Below are 20,443 nucleotides of genomic sequence, written 5' to 3' on the forward strand. Positions count from 1 at the left end.
GAGGGTACTTGGACAATTCTAGACGTCTCTCATCTAAACCCTTCTGAATGAAGGTGCCCACTTTTCGAATGTTGTCCCTTCAGACTTTGTTCCCTCTTTCTCCAAGTCTATATGGTATCTCTGGGTCTCAAGGATGCTTGTCTGTATTCCGATCAAGCTCCTTTTCATAAAGTTTTTTGCATTTCTCTGCTTCTTGGCATTTTCAGTTCTCTGCCTTTTTGCCTTTCTCCTGCCCCGAAGCTATTAATCAGATGCCTTGCTTCTGTGATTGCTTTTTGAAGGCTTCAGGGGATGCAGGTATTTCCCTACTTGGATGACATGCTGTTTCAAGCATCCTCTTCAGAGATCCTGTTGCAACATCTCCATTTTTGTCAACTTTTTTTCAGATCCTGGGGTTTCAATAAACTTCAAAGTCAGACTCCTTCTCAGGACCATGTTTTTCTGGGTTGCAGAATTCAGACAATACCTATGTTGGGCATCCTTGCCTCCTCCGAAGGCCTTGACTGTCATTTCCTCTTTTCAAACTATTCCTATGGCCTCCATTACAGGCAGAGAGTTTCTGTGAAGTCTGGGATTGATGGCATCCACCATCCCTATGCTTCCTCTGGCAAACTTCACATGAAGTTTGAGTGGTTCGTGAAAAAGTTTGGCTTCAATATACATTCCCTAGAACTAGTAGTTCCTCTTCTACTTTTGTCTCAAGGAGCTTCACCGGTGGATTCAGCAGTGATTTAAATCCAGGGCTTCCTTTTCATCCCCCATTTCCCTCAACTGTTCCCACGCTTCAGATGTGGGATGGGGAGCAGCATTTGGCTCCCTAAAGATGCAAGGTATCTTATCTGGTCTCCTGTTACAGAAGGAGCACATCAGTGCCAGATAAGAGAATCCTTTTGCTGGCTTTTTAGGCGTTTTATCTTCTCACCGGGTCTTCTCGTTTTCTAACAGACCCCACCGCAATGATGTGGTATGGAAGCAAACAGGGGAGCAAGATCTTGTCTTTGCTGGTTGGCACTCCTGGTATGGGATTTTTTTGTCCATATCGAGCAACTGTTCAGGCAGTACATCCCCTCGGGTCAAAACATTGTGGCAGACACACTGTGCATGTCCTTAATTCAATCCAATGAATGTATGCTTCAAAGAAATGTCCACCAGTGGGGTAGTCCTCATGTAGATCTGTTTGCCTCCCCACTGAACAGACAACTTGCTCTATATTTTGTACCAGAGTCCCAGGTCCTCTGGTGTGGAAGGTGGGTGTCCTGTCTCTTGGAAGGGGCTGTTTCTTTATGCTTCTTCCCCTTCCCCTCATTCCAAAAGCCCTGTTCAAAATTCAACAGGACACTCCCAAAATCTTGTTGGTGACTCCCTTTTGGCCCAGACAGTATTGGTTCCCTCTTCTGCATTTAGACAAGGTCAATCCTCACAAGGTACCTCACAGGGTGGACCTGCGCACAGAAGACAAGGGATCTCTCATCCATCCCCACTTCTCCACTCTTCAACTGACACTGTGGGTGATCGAATTTTGATTCCACATACACCTTTTATCTGAGGATGTGCTTATGGTCCTGCAGGAGGCCAGGAAGCACACTAAAATTTAGTTGTACAACTGGAAAATGTTTTCTGTTTGCCGTCTCTCGTAACCTGGATCCACTTTCTGTGGATGTTCATTTGGCTATCGATTTGTGACTTGCTCAATGCTGGTTTGGTTTATTCTCCTGTTTAAGGCCCCCTTGTCAGCTATTTCTGCTAGTCTGTCTGTCTTTATCTCCTCCTTTAGCTTCTAGATTTGAAACTAAACAATTCTTTAAAGGTGACCTTCATTTTGGGTCTCCCAGGAAGCCTGATGTTCTTCGTGTTTCACTGTTGCAGTCGTTACATTTGGGTTATCTGTTTGCAGGTAGCCCTCAGCCAGCCTGATTATCAAAGTCTTTGGTCCTGCGTCGGTTGCGGTCTCTTCTTCCATGACGTCAGGTAGTCAGAAGTATAAAACATGCAGCGGACGCCATTAGATCAGTCTTTCTTGCGAACTTGCTTCTGCTTCAGTCACCGCACTGCAAGTGCCGGTCGGCCGACTCCTGAAATTTTCATTTTCGAGTTTCAGAACCAAAGTCTTCAAAAAAGCTAAGTACCCCATTGGGGATTCTTTTTCTTGCTCTAAACCAATGTCAGTAAACGTTAACAATTATATTACTTGTGGAAAGCAAGTACCTCCGTAAGATTTTAATTCGTACTGCATTCCTTGCTTAGGCCCAGACCACGACGTCCCTCACTGTCTGTTTTGTGCCTTATTCAATACTCTTAACTATTCGTTGTCTGTTCATTTTTGCATCAGACTTTTTCGGTACTTCAATTGTCCAGAAATGGCTTCGGTAAGCCATCTGACTACCAACATTCCGAAAAAACGTAAAGATAAAAACAGACAGGCCGCTTGGGTCCAAAGCTGCCGATGACGCTTCCATTAAGCTAGTCGCCAGTTTGCCGGTACTCAGTGAGGTGCTTTCGCAGCCCCTGATGCCTGCTACTTCAGATTCGCAGGCCTCTACTGAGACCCATTCGGAGTCCAGTATGCCGCGAGATGCTTTTACTATGGATCCTGCAGATGTCTCTACTTTGGATGGGTCTGGAGCCGCTGTGCAGGCACTGGCTTGTGTGTATTCAGGCCTACTGACTTGCATATCAAACCGATGCCATCTTCAAGGCCTAAAACTCTATCCATGCCTAGAAGACAGATGTCCAAACTTCATGGTCAGGCCCATATGCCTAAACAGATAAGAAAGGCTTGAAGACCTTATTACTCTAATTAGGGGAAGACAGCCTTCTCCCTCTGAGACCTAGAACTGATTTTCCTTCTGATCAGGATATACCCTTGTCTACCTATGAGGATTCTGATGCAGAGGACTCCATCCCCTCTGCTTCCCCTCCAGAAGATTTCTCTTTTGGTGGAACTTTGCACACTCTCTTAGGGAGCATTTCTGCTGGGAAAGCCAGGATTACTCTGACTCCAAAAAGAGGCTTAGGGAATTCTTACTCCTACCTCAACACAGGCCTTTAGCTATCCCTCCTGTACTGGACATTGTAGGATGATGCCTTCTTGGAATTTAGCTATCCCTTCTGTATTGGACATTGTAGAATGATGCCTTCTTGGAATCCAGCTTGGCCCCAGACACTTTTCCTCCAGCTCCCAGGAAACTTGACAGGTATTGCAGAGTACCTGACTCTCACAAGTTCCTCTTTAAGAATCCTACTGCGGACCCAGTGAACATTTCACAGGGACCCAAAGGCATTAAGGCTACTACTACCAAAAACCCTACCCATTCTGATAGAGATTCCAGGGCCCTGGACAGGTGGGGTAAGAAGGTATACACGTCTGCTACTTTGGCCATTAGGGCCTTAAACTGCCAGTTTCATATGTTAAAGTATCAGCAGCATATTATTGGATTACTTAAACAGAAAATTATGTTAATTCCTGACTGTGCTGAAAATAAAGAATTACAGGATTTAATGCATTCTGATGAACAAGTTGATAAACATACTTTGCAATGTGGTTTTGACTCCTTAGAGGCATCTTGCAGGGCTGTTGTCACTGGGTCTGTTCTTAGACATGCTTGGCTTAAGGAACAAAACTTTCCAGATCATGTTAAAGCTAAATTACTGGATGCTCCCTTAAACCAAAACCGCCTGTTTGGCAACAAAGCAGAGGAAGTCCTTAAGATGGAGGAAAAAAGTAAATCTGTGCAAACTGTTAAGATTTCCTGCAAGTACAGCCTCCCAGATTTAGCAGGCATTGGCCTTCTAAGAATTGGTCCTTTCCTGTCTCTTCGAGGCCTTCTCAGTCCAAACCCAGGAACAGCAGACCACCTAGGCCACAGTCTCAAGGTGCTCACAGGCCTAAGCAGTGGGGGGGGGCTTCCACTTCCAAAGGCTGGAAGTAGTAAGACAACCCCTCTATGGTAAACTGTCACAGTGACTTAACCTTAAGGCTTCCAAGCCCTGCTCTACTGACTGCTCCTTAAGGTGAACTATCGCCATGCATGCAAAAAACTGGAAACTCATTACCCAAGACAAATGGGTTTTAAATATAGTTTCCCAAGGATACAGATTCCACTTCCACACCTTACCAACCCCAAACAGTTGTCCAGACCTAACCCCAAATCAGTGGGCAGAGGCTCAACAGCAGGTTCTCTCTCTAAGTATCAGGGCTATTCAACCTGTCCCAGCAGAAGAATGGGGACAAGGTTTAAACCTAAGACTTTTCCTGGTACCCAGAAAAGGCAACTCCTGGCGTCCTCTCCTGGACCGGTCTATCCTAAACACCTTTTTGGTAATCCCAAAATTCAGAATGCTAACTCTTCATCAGTTGCTTCCCATGCTAGGCAAACACGCCTGGTTGGCAACATTGGACTTAAAAGAAGCTTACCTGCACATCCCAATAAGGGAATCCTGCAGAAAATGCCTACGCTTCAGAGCAGGCTACATGCACTATCAGTTCTCTGCACTGCCCTTTGGCTTATATGCTGCGCCCAGGGTATTCACAAAGTGCCTAGCTCAAGTCATTGCATCCTGCAGGCAAAGAAATATTCATATATACCCATACCTGGACGATTGTCTAATTCAGGCAGAAAGCCAGGACATACTATTAAATCTGGCATTTGTAAAGAAACTGCTAACCTCACTGGGGTACACCATAAACGAAAAGAAATCTCGCCTAGTACCCTGTCAACAAGTTGTATTCTTGGGAGCAAGCTTGAACACAACTTCCCAGATGGCCTACCTCACACCAGAGAAACAAGTTTGACAGCCTACTTCAAACTACTGGCCACACAGACCCAGCAATTTGCAAGGAAAATACTGCAAGCCCTGGGGTTCTTGGCCTCTTGCAGCTTGCTAATTCCATATGCAAGACTGCATATGAGGAAACTACAGTGGTATCTAAAAAGCCTATGGTGTCAACGTTCTCAGGAACTGGATTCAATGATTCCTATCATTCCTTGTATAAAGACAGAGTTCTTTTGGGGGGCAGAGGCCTGCTACCACAACAAGGGACTGCCATTCACTCTACCCCCTGCCACCCTAACAGACTGTGCTTGGAGGGCTTACTTGGCAGGGCAGTGCATTCAGGGTAAATGGAACCAGAGTCAAATGCACCTGTATATCGATCAAAAAGAAATGCTAGCTGTACAGAATTCTGACAGCCTTCAAGAACCACATTCTTCCAGGACAATTATTGGTAAAGGCAGACAACACCACTGTTATGTGGTACATAAACAAGCGGGGGGGGGGGGGTTCACTCATACCCTCTCTGCAGACTAGCCATGGCTCTGCGGAACACAGATTTGAGCTATCAAGTACACCTGCAAGCTCAGTTCCTGCCATGCAAGCTAAATTCACTGGCAGACAACCTAAGCAGAAATCTCATGGTCCCACACAAGTGGAAACTGGAACCAAAGATATTCAACATGTTGAGAAACAAATGGGTGAGCCCCAGAGATAGACCTGTTTGCCTCCCCTCAGAACTACCAATTGGACAAATTCTGCACAAGGACTCCCCACAGACAAGCTTGGAAAGTGGATGCCCTGTCCTTCACCTGGGAAAGCCTCCGTTTATGCCTTCCCCCTCTGCCTCTCCTTTCGAAAGTTCTACTAAAGATCAAACAGGACAAACCAAGGACGATGCTCATTGCACCAGACTGGCCTTGCCAACACTGGTACACCCTCTTGCACAGTATGTTATTACGGGAACCATGGCACTTGCCTCAGACCCCTTCCCTGCTGTCCTAGCAGGAGGGCCAGATTCTGCACCCCCAGCTTCAAACCCTGAATCTTGCTGACTGGCTAATTACCTGAACTCTCCTGTACCATCCCCCTCAGTAAGCAAGTGCTGGATGTTATACTGGAGGCAAGGAGGCTTAGTACTAGAAAATCCTATGCTGAAAAGTGGAAAAGATACTGTTGCTGGAGCCAAGCCCAGGGGATGGGCACAACAGTGTCCAGCTTACAGCATATTCTTTAATATTTAACGGAGATGCTTCACAAGGGCCTTTTCTTCTCTTCTATTAAAATTCATGCTTCAGCCATTTCAGCACATAATACTGAGCCACCTCTCTTCTCTCACCCCCTGCTGAAACAATTCCTCAGAGGGGCCAAAATTTTAAGACCACCCAGGAGAGCCTCTACTCCAGCCTGGGACCTTAACTTTGTTTTTGAAAAGCTCACTCTACCCCCTTTTGAGCCAGCTGCAACTGCAGAGTTGAAATTCCTTTCTTGGAAAACAGCCTTCCTTGTAGCCATCACTTCAGCACGAAGAGGGTCTGAATTGCAGGCCCTCATGGCAGTGGAAGCCTTCATCTTCCATGCGGACAGGGTTTCCCTCAAGACCAATCCTTCCTTTATGCCCAAGGTGGTATCTAGTGTGGCCCTTAATCGGTCCATTCATTTGCCAACCTTTTCTAATCCACAGAAAAAACAAATTCTGCACTCTTTGGACGTGCACAGATGACATGGATTTTATTTGGACAGGACGAAGCCTCTCAGGAAAACTGAACAGCTGCTAGTTGCCTTTGCTGCAGGGGCAGAGGGGAAGGCCATTTCTAAGTGGATAGGCCATTGCATTCATTTCTGCTATAAGCGCCATGGAAAGCCTACCCCACAGGGAATAAGATCACATTCCACCAGGGCTGCATCTACTTCAACAGCTTTTCTCAGAGGTGTTCCTACCAGGGACATCCTAGAAACTGCTACCTGGAGTTCTGTCCATGCCTTCACCAAGCATTACCACTTGCCAATTTTTTCTAAATCCAGAGCTGGTTTTGCCACTGCATTTTTGCAGGGCCTAATAGCTGGTCCTAATGCTCTCTAATTGCCTCCTCTCTTCCTTTGCTTTGGGAATCTACCCAAATGTAATGACTGCAACAGTGAAACACGAAGAACATAGTACAGTTATGTACACTTAACATAAATGTAGATGTTTGAGTGTGTTCACTGTTGCAGTTCTGGTTACCCTCCCTCCAGCCCCCTGACTTCTATTGGCTATATACTTCTCTTCTTCTTTACTGTATTTAAGCTTTCTGGTGCATTTGCTTTTTGTTGAAGGTGTAACCTTGTATATAATTGCTTCCCATTATGGGGGCATGTGACACTTGGGGCAAGAAAAACTGATGTAATGGCATTGGCTGCATGATGTTCATCGTGTTACCCTGCTGCAGTCATCACACTTGGGTTATCCTGTCGTCAGGCGGTCCCGCAGTCGGCCAGAATTCTAAAGTCTTGGTCCGGCGTCGATTGCTGTCGCCTCTTCCCAGACGTCAGTGCGACAGGGGTATATATAGTGCAACCAACACCATTTTCTTCATTCTTTCTTGCCATGCGGTGCCCGAAGCAGAAGCAGTTTGCAAGTGCCGGTCGGCAGACTCCTGAGATTTTTGAATTTCAGACCGAAGTCTTCTGTAAAGCTAAGTACCCCGTTGGGGAAACTTTTCTTGCCTCAGACCGATGTCAGAAAAAGTTAACCATTGTATTTCTTGTGGGAAGCAAATACCTCATAAGGATTTTCATTCTTATTGCATACCTTGCCTAGGCCCAGACCACGACGTCACTACTTGTCGGTTTTGTGCTAGGTTTAATAAGCGTACTATTAAAAGGCGCTTTGATTTCGCACGACACTGCGGTAGGAAATTTAACTACACCATGCCGTCGGAGCAACCGACTACCAGCATGCACAAAAAATGCAGGGATAAGGACAGAGACAGCCCAGGCCTAACCCAGATTCCGAGGCCTCAGTGAGGCTCCGACGCAGCCCCTGATTACTGCAGTTCTGGAACCAGAGACAGCTACGGAAATTTTGACGGAATGTACCAGGCCGACGCACCTTTTACTTCAGGCCCTTCCGACGACTTTGCTACTAAGGACGTCGGTGCTACAGAAACGCCATCTGTTTCTGAAGGCGTTTTTAGACAGACTCTCACCATTAAAACGTTTTCCAAGTCAAAGACTCCTCCTAAATCTAAAAGGACTGCACTTCAGTCTCCTGTTCAAGGCCCCATGCCTAAGAAACAGATGCTCAAAATGGCTTAAGATTTGATTTATTTTATCAGGGGTTCCCAGCCCCCTCCTGACAAAAGGCCTAGACAAGAGGAAGATTATGCATCCTCTGAGCAAATGTCCATTTCTTCAGACTCCTCTGAGGACCAAGACTACTCCTTTTCTCCTTATGAAGATTCTGATGCTGAGGACTCTATTCCCTCAGCTTCTCCTCCTGAAGACTACTCCTTTGGGGAAACTTTACACACTATGAGGGAACATTTTCACTGGGAAGGTCAGGACTACTCTGATTCAAAGAAAAGGCTCAGTTTCTTTTACTCCCCCAACACAGACCACTTGCCATCCCACCAGTTTTGGACATTGTGGATGATGTCTATTTAGAATCCAGTTTCAACCCAGACTCTCTACCTCCTGCTCCGGCTAAGCCTGACAGATACTATAGAGTGCCTGATTCCCACAAATTTCTTTAAAAAAGCCCTGTAGCTGACCCAGAGACTATCTCACAGAGTCCCAAGGGGGCTAAGGCTTCTATGGCTAAACCCAGTACCTTCTGAGAGGGATTCCAGAGCACTAGACAGGTGGGGGGGGGAAAGTTTTACACCTCAGCCACACTAGCTATGAGGGCACTGAATTGTCAATTTCACATGCTTAAGTATCAGCAATTTCTAATCTCTCAGTTAAAGCAAAGAATAACCTCTCTCCCTCAACAATCTGAATTGAAAGAAGTACAGGATCTGTTGCATGCCACTGAGCAGGTGGGCAAACATACCTTACAATGTGGGTTTGATTCTTTGGAGGCCTCCTGCAGAGCAGCTGTCACTGGGTCTGTTATACGTAGGCATGCTTGGTTAAAGGAACAAACTCTGCCTGATCATGTTAAAGCAAAACTACTGGATGCTCCCTTACAGCAGGATGTTCTTTTTGGAGTTAAAGCAGAAGAAGTTTTAAAGAAAATGGAAGATAAGGCAAAATCTGTGCAGACAGTCAAAGATTTCCTACAAGTACAACCCCCTCGCTTCAGCAGAAACTGGCCAACAAAAAATTGGTCCTTTCCAACCACTGACAGACCACAGAGAGGTAAATACAGACGCCCAAGGGGCAGAGGACAACCACAAGCCCAGTATAAACCTCGCCAATGGGGCTCTATAACACAGAAGGGAGGAGAAGACGGATCTCAAACCACCAGAAGGCAAACTCAATGACTTGCACCTCATCCGGCCAAGCAATACTCTCTTGGCAGCCCCCTTGGGGGAAAACTCGCACTTTTTGCAGACAACTGGCACATTGTCACAAAGGACAAATAGGTCCTAGACATAATTTTACGAGGATACAGATTCCACTTTCACACGTTGCCAATGAAAATAGGAATGCCAAACCTGCCACAATCAATGGGCAGAGGCACAAAAGCAAATTACAGCTCTCATGGACATGAGCCATTCAACTGGTACCTACTTGAGAGCAAGGCCAAGGATTTTATTCAAGACTCTTTCTAGTGCCCAGAAAGGACTATGCCTGGAGACCAATTCTGGACCTTTCAGTTCTAAACACTTACAAGTACCCAAATTCAAGATGCTAACACTACAGCAGCTACTTCCCCTGTTGGGCAAGGAAGCATGGCTAGTAACGTTGGACCTCAAGGAGGCATACTTGCATGTCTCTATCAGACAAAGTTGCAGAAGATACCTCTGTTTCATTGCAGGTTCAACCCATTATCAATTCTCGGCACTGCCCTTTGGCTTATCTACTGCGCCCAGAGTTTTCACAAAATGCCTGGCACCAGTAATTGCATACTGCAGACAAAGAGGAATTCAAATATATCCATACCTGGATGACTGCCTCATCCAAGCAGAAAGCAAAGACATTCTCTTACATCATCTGGCCTTTGTAAAGCATCTACTAAACTGCCTGGGGTACACAATAAACGAAAAGAAGTCAAAACTAGTACCCTCACAAAAAATGACATTCCTGGGTGCCAGCTTAAATACAACGGCCCAGAAGGCTTAACTTACGCCAGACAAGCAACTACAACTGACTCAATATTTCAAGACAATGGCAACAAAGACCCAATTAACTGCAAGAAAAATTCTGCAGGCTTTGGGCTTCATGGCATCTTGCATACTAATAATACCATTTGCAAAGCTGCATATGAGGAAATTACAGTGGTACCTAAAAAGTGTATGGTCTCAACACAGCCACAGCTTGGACACAATATCTCTCATTCCCTGCCTACAACAGGAATTTCTGTGGTGGTCACAGGCATGTTACCTCAACAAGGGTCAGCCTTTCACCTTGCCCCCAGCCAGGCAAACTATCACAACAGATGCTTCAGACTACGCCTGGGGGGCACACATGGCAGGACAATGCATTCAAATCCTATGGACTGCAGATCAAAGAAATCTGCACATAAATCAAAAAGAGATGCTAGCTGTACAGAAAGCTCTGACAGCCTTCAAGGATCTATTACATCCAGGACAACTTGCAATAAAGACGGACAACACCACAGTAATGTGGTACATAAACAAACAAGGGGGTACACATTCGTACCCTCTATGCAGGCAAGCAATGACCTTATGGAACACAGCTCTGGCCTACCAAGTTCAGTTACAAGCTCAATTCCTGCCAGGACAGAAGAACACATTGGCAGACGACCTCAGCAGAAACATCAAGGATCCCCACGAGTGGAAACTAGATCCACAAATATTTGCAATGATAACTCAAAAATGGGGCCTTCCAGACATAGACCTGTTTGCCAGTCCTCAAAACTATCAACTGACAAAATTTTGTACAAGGACATTTCACTATCAAGCTTGGAAAGTGGACGCTCTCTCTTTCAGTTGGAAAAACCTGACAAGTATATGCCTTCCCTCCATTGCCCTCTCCTCACAAAGGATCTTTTGAAAGTCAAAAAGGAGAGACCACGACCGATTCTCATAGCCCCAGACTGGCCACGCCAGCACTGGTATCCACTATTGAAAAATATGGCCCACAGCCCACCATGGATACTGCCTCAAATTCCCCATTTGCTCACACAACAAAGCAATCAGATTCTTCACAGCCAGCTCAAAACTTTAAATCTGGCTGCATGGCAAATCAATCTAAACATCCAACCAGCTCCTCTTTCGCAAGCAGTTCTGGATGTTATTCTGGAAGCCAGGAGGCCAAACACCAGGAAGGCTTATTCGGACAAATGGAAAAGGTTTTGTGCCTGGAGCCAAGCTAAAGGCCAAGACGCAGTTCAGCCTCACATTCTACAGTATTTAGCTGAGATGTTGCACAAAGGACTTTCCTTTTCCTCAATTAAAATCCATGCTTCAGCTACTTCAGCTCACTACAACACGGATCCACCTTTATTTTCACATCCTCTTCTAAGGCAGTTCCTCAGAGGGGCAAAAAACATTAGACCACCCAGGAGAGCTCCTACACCAACATGGGGCCTCAATTTTGTTCTGGAAAAACTAACGCTACCTCCCTTTGAACCAGCTTCCTCTGCAAATCTTCAGTTCCTATCATGGAAGACTGCCCTGCTCCTAGCAATAACTTCAGCTAGAAGAGTCTGAGCTACAGGCACTAATGGCAGTGGAACCTTTCCTCATTTTTCATCAAGACAGAGTTTCTCTGCAAACTAATCCTTCCTTTATGCCTAAGGTGGTTTCCAGTGTAGCTTTAAATCAATCCACCCACCTTCTTCCCCAATCCACAGAGCAAAGGTGAGAGACTCCTGCATTCCTTGGACATTCACAGGCAGCTTTGTTACTATTTGGACAAAACTAAGGCTTTCAGAAAATCTGACCAACTCTTTGTATCCTATGCTACAGCTTCTCAAGGGAAGGCTATATCAAAGCAAACCATTTCTAATTGGATAGGTCATTGCATACGTTTCTGCTATACCCATCATGGGAAACCAGTTCCTGCTACCATTAGATCCCACTCTACCAGGGCAACAGCTACCTCTACAGCCTTTCTCAGGGGGGTTCCAACCAAGGAAATTTTAGAAGCTGCAACTTGAAGTTCAGTACACACCTTTACCAGACACTATCACTTACCTCTTTACTCAAAGTCCAGGGCGGGCTTTGCCATTGCAGTTCTGCAGGGCCTTATAGCCTCCACTAACCCTCTATAATACCCCCCCCCCCCCACCTTAGCTTTGGGATTCAACCCAAGTGTGATGACTGCAGCAGGGTAACACGATGAACATAGTACAGTTTTGTACCTACCATAAATGTAGATGTTCGAGTGTTCACCCTGCTGCAGTCCAGGTTACCCCCCCCCTCCATCCCCTCTGATCTACTGGCTAAATCTCTTCTATGCCTTACTGATGTATTTGCTTATAGCTGAAGGGATTTTGTGTTTGTGCAGTGGTTACTCCTTTTGGTACTAAATTCTGACCACCTTTTTGGGGGCACCTGACATCTGGGGCAAGAAAAACTGAAGAAAATGGCGTTGGTTGCACTATCTATACCCCTGTCGCACTGACGTCAGGGAAGAGGCGACAGCAACCAATGCCGGACCAAGACTTTGGAATTCCGGCCAACTGCGGGACCGCCTGACGACAGGAATAACCCAAGTGTGATGGCTGCAGCAGGGTGAACACTCGAACATCTACATTTATGGTAGGTACAAAACTGTACTTTTTATATTCCTGACTACCTGACGTCATGGAAGAAGACTGCAGCCAACGCAGGACCCAAGACTTTGATAATCAGGCTGGCTGAGGGCTACCTGCAAACAGATAACCCAAATGCAATGACTGCAACAGTGACTACACTCCCAACATCTACATTTATGGTAAGTGTATACAACTGTACTTTCTTCCTCCTTCCCTGAAATCTCAATTTTTTGGAAAAATTGATTCTCGCTCCTTTTGAGCTTGCTGCTTCAACTTCCTTGCAACATTGCTCTTGTAAGACTGTACTTTTGTTGGCTGTTCTGCTGGATGGGTGTCTGAGTTTCAAGCCCTTATGGCTTGACCTTTTTTGGTATTTCATAAGGACAGGGTGTCTTTGCGCACTAATCCTTTCATGCCCAAGGTGGTGAATGAGTTGCCCTCTAATCAGTCTATTCATTTGCCCACTTTTTCCTCTCTCCACAGTCTGCTAGAGAGAAGATGATGCACACGGATGTGCATACAACTCCAATTTTATTTGGATAAGACAAAAACGTAGGAAATCTGATCATCTTTTTGGTTTCTCTTATCCCCAGGTCCTTTGGGTTAGCTGTATCCAAGCAGACTGGATTTCAAAAGCGATTTCTTTTTTTTTTCTTTTTATGTAAGCTTTCTTTCTGTAAAGGCTCATTCTACTAGAGTTGTGGCTTCTTCTGGTGCCTTTTTTAGGGGGTTTGAATACTAACTATTCTTGAGGCAAATACCTGGAGTTCTGTGCATACTTTCACCAAGCACTACAAGTTGGATGGAATGTTCGTAGCTAATACTGGTTTTGCTAGGGCCATCCTTCGTGGCTTCCTAGAGAGCTCTGCTGGTCTTTCCTCCACCAATTTCCTTTTTGAGCTTTGTCACTCTCCGATATGTAAGGAATACTGCAACAGTGATATGGAGGGATATAGTACAGTTGTGTAGAATCTTACCATAGCGGTAGGATGTCCTTCCCTTCACTCTTGTGATATTCACTCATTCCTTCACTCACTCCCTCCTCCCCCTGGTCCATTTCTCTTTGTTTGTACTGGTTATTTCTTGGTTTTTCTTGGACTGGTTCATACTGGGGCTATGGTGCATCCGGATGTCACCTTTATGCAGTCTACTATGTGAGGAGCATAAGTGTGATGTACAGTGTACCTTAAAGCAACCTAAGGCTTTGGTATACTGGGGGGGGGATGTCTGGTTGCCCTAAGCAGGGAATCTCTAACATAATGAATACTGCAACAGAAGGGAAGGACATAAGTTATGGTAAGACTTTACACAACTGTACTTTGCCACCTAGTCTATGCCGTTGAGTGCCCACATTGTGCAACTGCTTGATGTAACCATGAGCATGCCTGTTGACTAAACTGTGTACCACCTTCCTAATCTGTTTGAGTACCTTGCATAACAAGCATGAGCATGCTTTTTTAGAGTATAAATGTAGTAATGGTGCAAACCATCTCCTTGATGATGGCAGTCATCCGGAAGACCCAGTTGTGCAGTTGAGAAGTGTTAAAAGGAAGGCAATGCATAATAAGACTTTCGTATCTTCTCACAGAGAACACAACACGTGGGAGCCAGAGAAAAACTTGGACTGTCCCGAACTGATATCTGAGTTTATGAAGAGGGGGAAAAAGAATAAGGAAAATGATGGAAGATGCAAAGAATCTACAAAGAGAAAAGGAATCCCAACAAATGGAAGTGAGGAAAGCAAGTCTAAGAAAAGGAAAGAGGTTTGTTTTTGCTTATTTGAAACTACTTCCCTACCTCCTAAATGCATGATCTTCAGCTCCATTTCTGTTTTGAATACTGTTACTTTCCCGCTCGCCTAATTTTTCAGTGCTACAATATTGTCCTGATAGCTGTATGTCCTTTATAAGCTCCTTTGTTGAGTAATCCTTGTAGATGGGATGTATCCTGCCAACGATACTGTGCAGCTAGCCAGTCTACAAAGTTTGTGCAACTTCTCATGTGATGCACATCCATGTCTTAGAACAGGTGGTCTTGCTAGTATGAGGGATGTATGTGCAAGACCAACACTGATCTTTTCTTACCACTAGTCTGCATATACAGACTTGTATCTTTTATCTGTATGTTGATTGCAGAGTACATATTTTAGATGAATACCTGTATGGGATATTCCTTTCTATTTGTGTGAAGTTTATCAAAAAAGGGGTGTGTGACACTGTATTAAATTCCATACAAGGGCCACCACTCCAGTTTTGCTAAGGGGCTGAACATATTTGTCAGTCGCTCTTTCCTAAGACAAACAGAAGTAAACTTTACTCCTTTCAAGCTAACTTTGAGAATAAATTTCTTCAGGACTTGCTGAATGCAGCTGTGGTGTCAACCTCTGTCTGAGACTGATTCAATTCAGAGGCATTTTTGCAGCCTTTGGACCATCTGTGTGTGGCTAATATAAAATTTAGAAAAACCCAGGCAAGCTAGAGATGTTCTTAGTGTTTCACTGTTGCAGTCATTACATTTGGGTTATCTGCCTGCAATGTAGCCCTCAGCCAGCCTGAATACCAGAGTCTTGGATTCCTGCGTCAGATGCTGTCTCTTCTTCCATGACGTCAGCTCATCAGGGGTATAAAACATGCAGCCGATACCATTACATCAGTCTTTCTTGTCGCACGGTGCCCGAAGCAGAAGCAGTTCGGAAGTGCCGGTCAGCAGACTTCTGAAATTTTCGTTTTTGAGTTTCAGAACCAAAGTCTTCAAAAAAGCTAAGTACCCATTGGGGATCCTTTTTCTTGCTCATAACAGATGCCAGTAAAAGTTAACAATCGTCTTACCTGTGGAAAGCAAATACCTCAAAGATTTTCATTCGTACTGCATTCCTTGCCTAGGCCCAGACCACTATGTCCCTTGCTGTCGGTTTTGTGCCTTATACAACCCCCGAACTATTCGTCATCTATTTTTGCAGCAAATTATTTTGGTACTCTGTATAACTATCCAGAAATGGCTTCGGTAAGCCATCTGACTACCAATATTCTGAAAAAAACGTAAGGATAAAGACAGACCTTATAGGTCCAAAACTGCTGACAATGCTTCAGTTAAGCTAGTTGCCAGTCTGCCAGTACCCAGTATGTCGCGAGATGCTTCGACTATGGAACCTGCGGATGTCTCTACCTTGGATGGGTCCGAAGCCGCTGTGCAGGCACTGGCTTTGGAGGGTGTATTCAGGCTTGCAGACTTGCATTTTAAACAATGCCATCTTCATCCAGGCCTAAAACTCTACCCACGCCTAGAAAACCGACGTCCAAACAGCATAGTCAGACCCATATGCCTAAAAACAAAATGCTTAGAATGGCTGAAGGACCTTATTACTTTGATTAGGAGAAGACAGCCTTCCCCTCTAAGAGACCTAGAACTGATTTTCTTTCTGATCAGGATTCTGATATTTCTGTTTCTTCTGATTACCAGGGTTTGTCCTTCTCTACCTATGAGGATTCTGATGCAGAGGATTCCATTCCCTCTGCTTCCCCTCCAGAAGATTTTTCTTTTGGTGAAACCTTGCACACACTTAAGGTGCATTTCCGCTGGGAAAGCCAGGTTTATTCTTGACTCCAAAAAGAGGCTTAGGGAATTCTTAATCCTTCCGCAACACAGGCCTTTAGCTATCACTCCTGTTCTGGACATTGTAGATGATGCTTTCTTGGAATCTAGCCTGTCCCCAGACACTTTACTTCCAGCTCCCAGAAAACCTGACTGGTATTACAGTACCTCTCACAAGATGTTAGTGTTTCACTGTTGCAGTCATTGCACTTGGGTTATCCTGCTGGCAGGCGACTCGCAGTCGGCCCGAGTTCTAAAGTCTTTGTCCGGCGTCGGTTGCTGTCGCCTCTTCCTGATGTCAGTGCACCAGGGGTATAAAAGTTGTAACAGACGCCATTTTCTCCAGTCTTTCTTGCCCCGCGGTGCTCGAAGCAAAAGCAGTTCGCAAGTGCCGGTCGGCAGACTCCTGAGATTTTCAAAATTGAGTTTTCAGAACTGAAGTCTTCAATAAAGCTAAGTACCCCGTTGGGGGAACTTTTTCTTGCTCCAGACCGATGTCAGTAAAAGTTAATAATTGTATTTCTTGTGGGAAGCAAATACCTCATAAGGACTTTCACTCTTACTGTATTCCTTGCCTAGGCCCTGACAACAACGTTACTAGTTGTCTTTTGTGCTAGATTCAATAGATGCACTATTAAATGTCTGTCTGATTTTGCTTTACATTATTTTGGCCGAAGGTTTAATTACATAATGCTGTCGGAACAGACCGGAATTTATAAAAAAATGCAAAGACAAAGAAAGGACAGGCATCCGAGGACCAAAACCGACTAAGCCTCTTCTAGGCCAGTCGCCGGTTCTCAGTGAGGTGCTTTCGCCATGTAAAGTAAAATTATTGGATGCTCCATTACCGCATGATACTTTGGTGTTAAGGCAGAAGAGGTGTTAAAGAAAATGGAGGATTTGTAGACGGTGAAAGATTTTTTACAGGTTCAACCACCTAGATTTAGCAGAAACTGGCCTTCTAAAAATTGGTCCTTTCCAGTGTCAGACAGGCCACAAAGAGGCAGATACAGACGCCCAAGAGGTAGATCTCAGCCCCAAGGCTCCTACAGACCTAAACAATGGGGTGCTCCAGCCCCCAAAGGAGGAGAAGACAAATCACAACCTTATAGGAAACTGTCCCAATGACTTCCCTCTGCAAATGCCAAGCGCTTAACTGTTGACAGCACCCCTAGGGGAAAAGCTAGCACTTTTCTCAAAAAACTGGCACATGATGACCCAGGACCAATGGGTGCTGAATATTGTTTCTCAGGATTACAGGTTCCACTTCCACACGCTTCCAAAACCAAAAGGTATGCCAGACCTGCCACAAAACCAATGGGCAGAGGCACAAAAACAGATTGCTGCTCTTATGGACATGGGAGCTATTCAAAAAGTTCCACAGCAAGAACAGGGGAAAGGATTTTACTCGAGACTTTTCTTAGTACCCAGAAAGGACAAAGCCTGGAGACCAATACTGGACCTGTCAATCCTAAATACCTTCCTGGATGTTCCAAAATTCAAAATGTTAACACTACAACAACTTCTGCCCATGCTGGGCAAGGAGGCTTAGCTAGATACTTTGGACCTCAAGGAGGCATACCTGCATGTCCCAGTCAGACAATCTTGCAGAAGATGCCTCAGATTCATAGCTGGCTCAATGCATTACCAATTCTCTGCACTGCCCTTTGGCTTATCTACTGTGCCCAGGGTCTTCACAAAATGCCTGGCACCAGTAATTGCATTTTGCAGACAAAAAGGAATTCAAATATATCCCTACTTGGGTGACTGCCTTATTCAAGCAGAGAGCAAGGACATTCTTCTAAAGCACCTGGCGTTTGTAAAAAGATTGCTAATTTGCCTAGGGTGCACAGTAAACGAAAAGAAATCAGAACTAGTGCCCTCTCAAGAGATAATATTCCTGGGTGCAAGCTTAAATACAACTGCCCAGATGGCTTATCTCACGCCAGACAAAGGCAACTGACTCATTATTTTCAAATGATGGCAACAAAAACCCAGCTCCCTGCAAGAAAAATTCTGCAGGCCCTGGGCTTTATGGCAGCCTGCATTCTACTAATTGCATATGCAAAACTGCATATGAGGAAACTACAATGGTTTCTAAAAAGTATTTGGACTCAGCATTGTCACAGCCTGGAGACAGTCATTATCTTAATTCCCTGCCTATGACAGGAGTTTCGATGGTGGTCACAGGCCTGTCAACACAACAAGGGACAGCCTTTCACCTTACCCACAGCCAGGCAGACAATAACAACGGATGCATCGGATTATGCCTGGGGAGCACATATGGCAGGAAAATGTATTCAGGGCACGTGGCCCAAGGAACAAATGCATCTACACATCAATCAAAAAGAGATGCTAGCTGTACAGAATGCCCTGACAGCCTTCAAGGGACCTAATACATCCAGGACAACTATTAATAAAGACGGACAATACCACAATTATGTGGTACATAAGCAAGGGGGCACACATTCCTACTCCCTATGCAGACAAGCCATGACTTTGTGGAACACAGCACTGACCTATCAAGTACATCTGCAAGCGCAATTCCTGCCAGGAACAAAAAACGCACTGGCAGACGAACTAAGCAGAAATCTCATGGATCCTCACGAATGGAAGCTAAATTCACAAGTGGTTCAGCATGATAACAAGGAAATGGGGATGCCCAGACACAGATCATTTTACTTCCCCTCACAATTACCAAATACAGAAATTTTGCACAAGAACTTAATCACTCTCAAGCATGGAAAAGTGGATGCTCCATCATTCAGCTGGAAAGGCCTGACAGTCTATGCCTTCCCTCCGATGCCTCTTCTCACCAAGGTGCTAATAAGTCGGACAAGAAAGGCCAAAAATGATCCTGATTGCACCAGACTGGCCATGCCAGCACTGGTACCCAATCCTAAAAGGTTTGTCCCAAAGCCCAGCTTGGCTTCTACCTCAAATCCCTCATCTTCTGATGCAACAAAGCAATCAGATTCTGCACAGTCAACTCAGAACCTTAAACCTGGCAGCATGGCAGATAATGTAGCCACTCAAGACTGAGACTGCACCTCTCTCTAAAGCTGTTATGGACGTTATTTTAGAAGCCAGGAGGCCCAGCACTAGGAAATCTTATGCAGAAAAATGGAAGAGATTCTGTGCTTGGAACCAGGCACAAGGGCTCGAAACACTTGTCTCTAATATACCTTGCAATACCTAACTGAGATGTTGGACAAAGGCTTATGTTTCTCATCTATTAAAATCCATGCCTCTGCCATTTCAGCTCATTACAATACGAAACATCCTATTTTTCCACATCCTCTACTACGACAGTACCTCAGAGGGGCAAAAAATATAAGACCCCCAAGGAGAGCACCAGTACCTACTTGGGACCTCAATTTTGTTTTAGAAAAACTCACACTGCCTCCTTTTGAACCAGCCAGCACAGCTGATCTAAAATTCTTGTCATGGAAAACCTGCTCCGCTCCTAGCAATAACTTCAGCAAAAAGAGTCTCAGTTACAGGCATTGATGGCTGTGGAACCTTTCCTCATTTTTCATCAGGGCAGTGTTTCTCTTAGGACAAACCCAACATTCATGCCAAAAGTGGTCTCCAATGTGGCCTGAAACCAAACCATTCATTTACCTACTTTTTACCCAAATCCCCCGAATAAAGGGGAGAGACTTCTGCACGCTTTGGATATACACAGACAGCTACGCTTTACTTGGACAAAACAAAAGCTTTCAGAAAAGCTGAGCAACTGTTTGTTTGCTTTGTAATAGGCTTTCCTTGTGATCCTGCAGCATATGCTACAATCTCCAAATGGATAGGACACTGCATCCGCTTCTGTTATGCACAACATGGCAAATCAGTGCCTAAGGGCATTAGGCCTCATTCTGCCAGAGCAGCAGCCACTTCAGCAGCTTTCCTCAGAGGAGTACCAACCAAAGACATTTTAGAAGCTGCAACCTGGAGCTCAGTACACACTTTCACCAAGCACTACCACTTACCTCTCTACTCTAAATCCAGAGCAGGCTTTGCCACTGCAGTTCTGCAGGGCTTGTTAGCCTCGCCAAATCCAATTTAGACCTAGCCACCCAACCTCAGCTTTGGGATTCTACCCAAGTGTAATGACTGCATCAGTGGAACACGAACATAGTACAGTTGTGTACCTACTATAAATGTAGATGTTCAAGTGTATTCACTGTTGCAGTCCAGGATGTCCTTCAAGGA

General features: G+C 45.0%; 1 protein-coding gene across 2 annotated transcripts in view; it reads left to right on the forward strand.

The window, feature by feature from the left end:
• Positions 1-20,443, forward strand: part of CBX5 (chromobox 5) — a 434,847-nt gene that overhangs the window by 239,207 nt on the left and 175,197 nt on the right. For both annotated transcript variants that reach the window (XM_044083958.1, XM_044083959.1), the window contains exon 3: positions 14,229-14,403. In XM_044083958.1, coding sequence (XP_043939893.1) covers positions 14,229-14,403 — 175 coding nt within the window. The remainder of the gene's footprint in view (positions 1-14,228; positions 14,404-20,443) is intronic.

This window comes from Protopterus annectens, chromosome 9.part0 (assembly GCF_019279795.1).
Source record: "Protopterus annectens isolate FY-2018-M chromosome 9.part0, PAN1.0, whole genome shotgun sequence".
Taxonomy (NCBI): Eukaryota; Metazoa; Chordata; order Ceratodontiformes; family Protopteridae; genus Protopterus; species Protopterus annectens.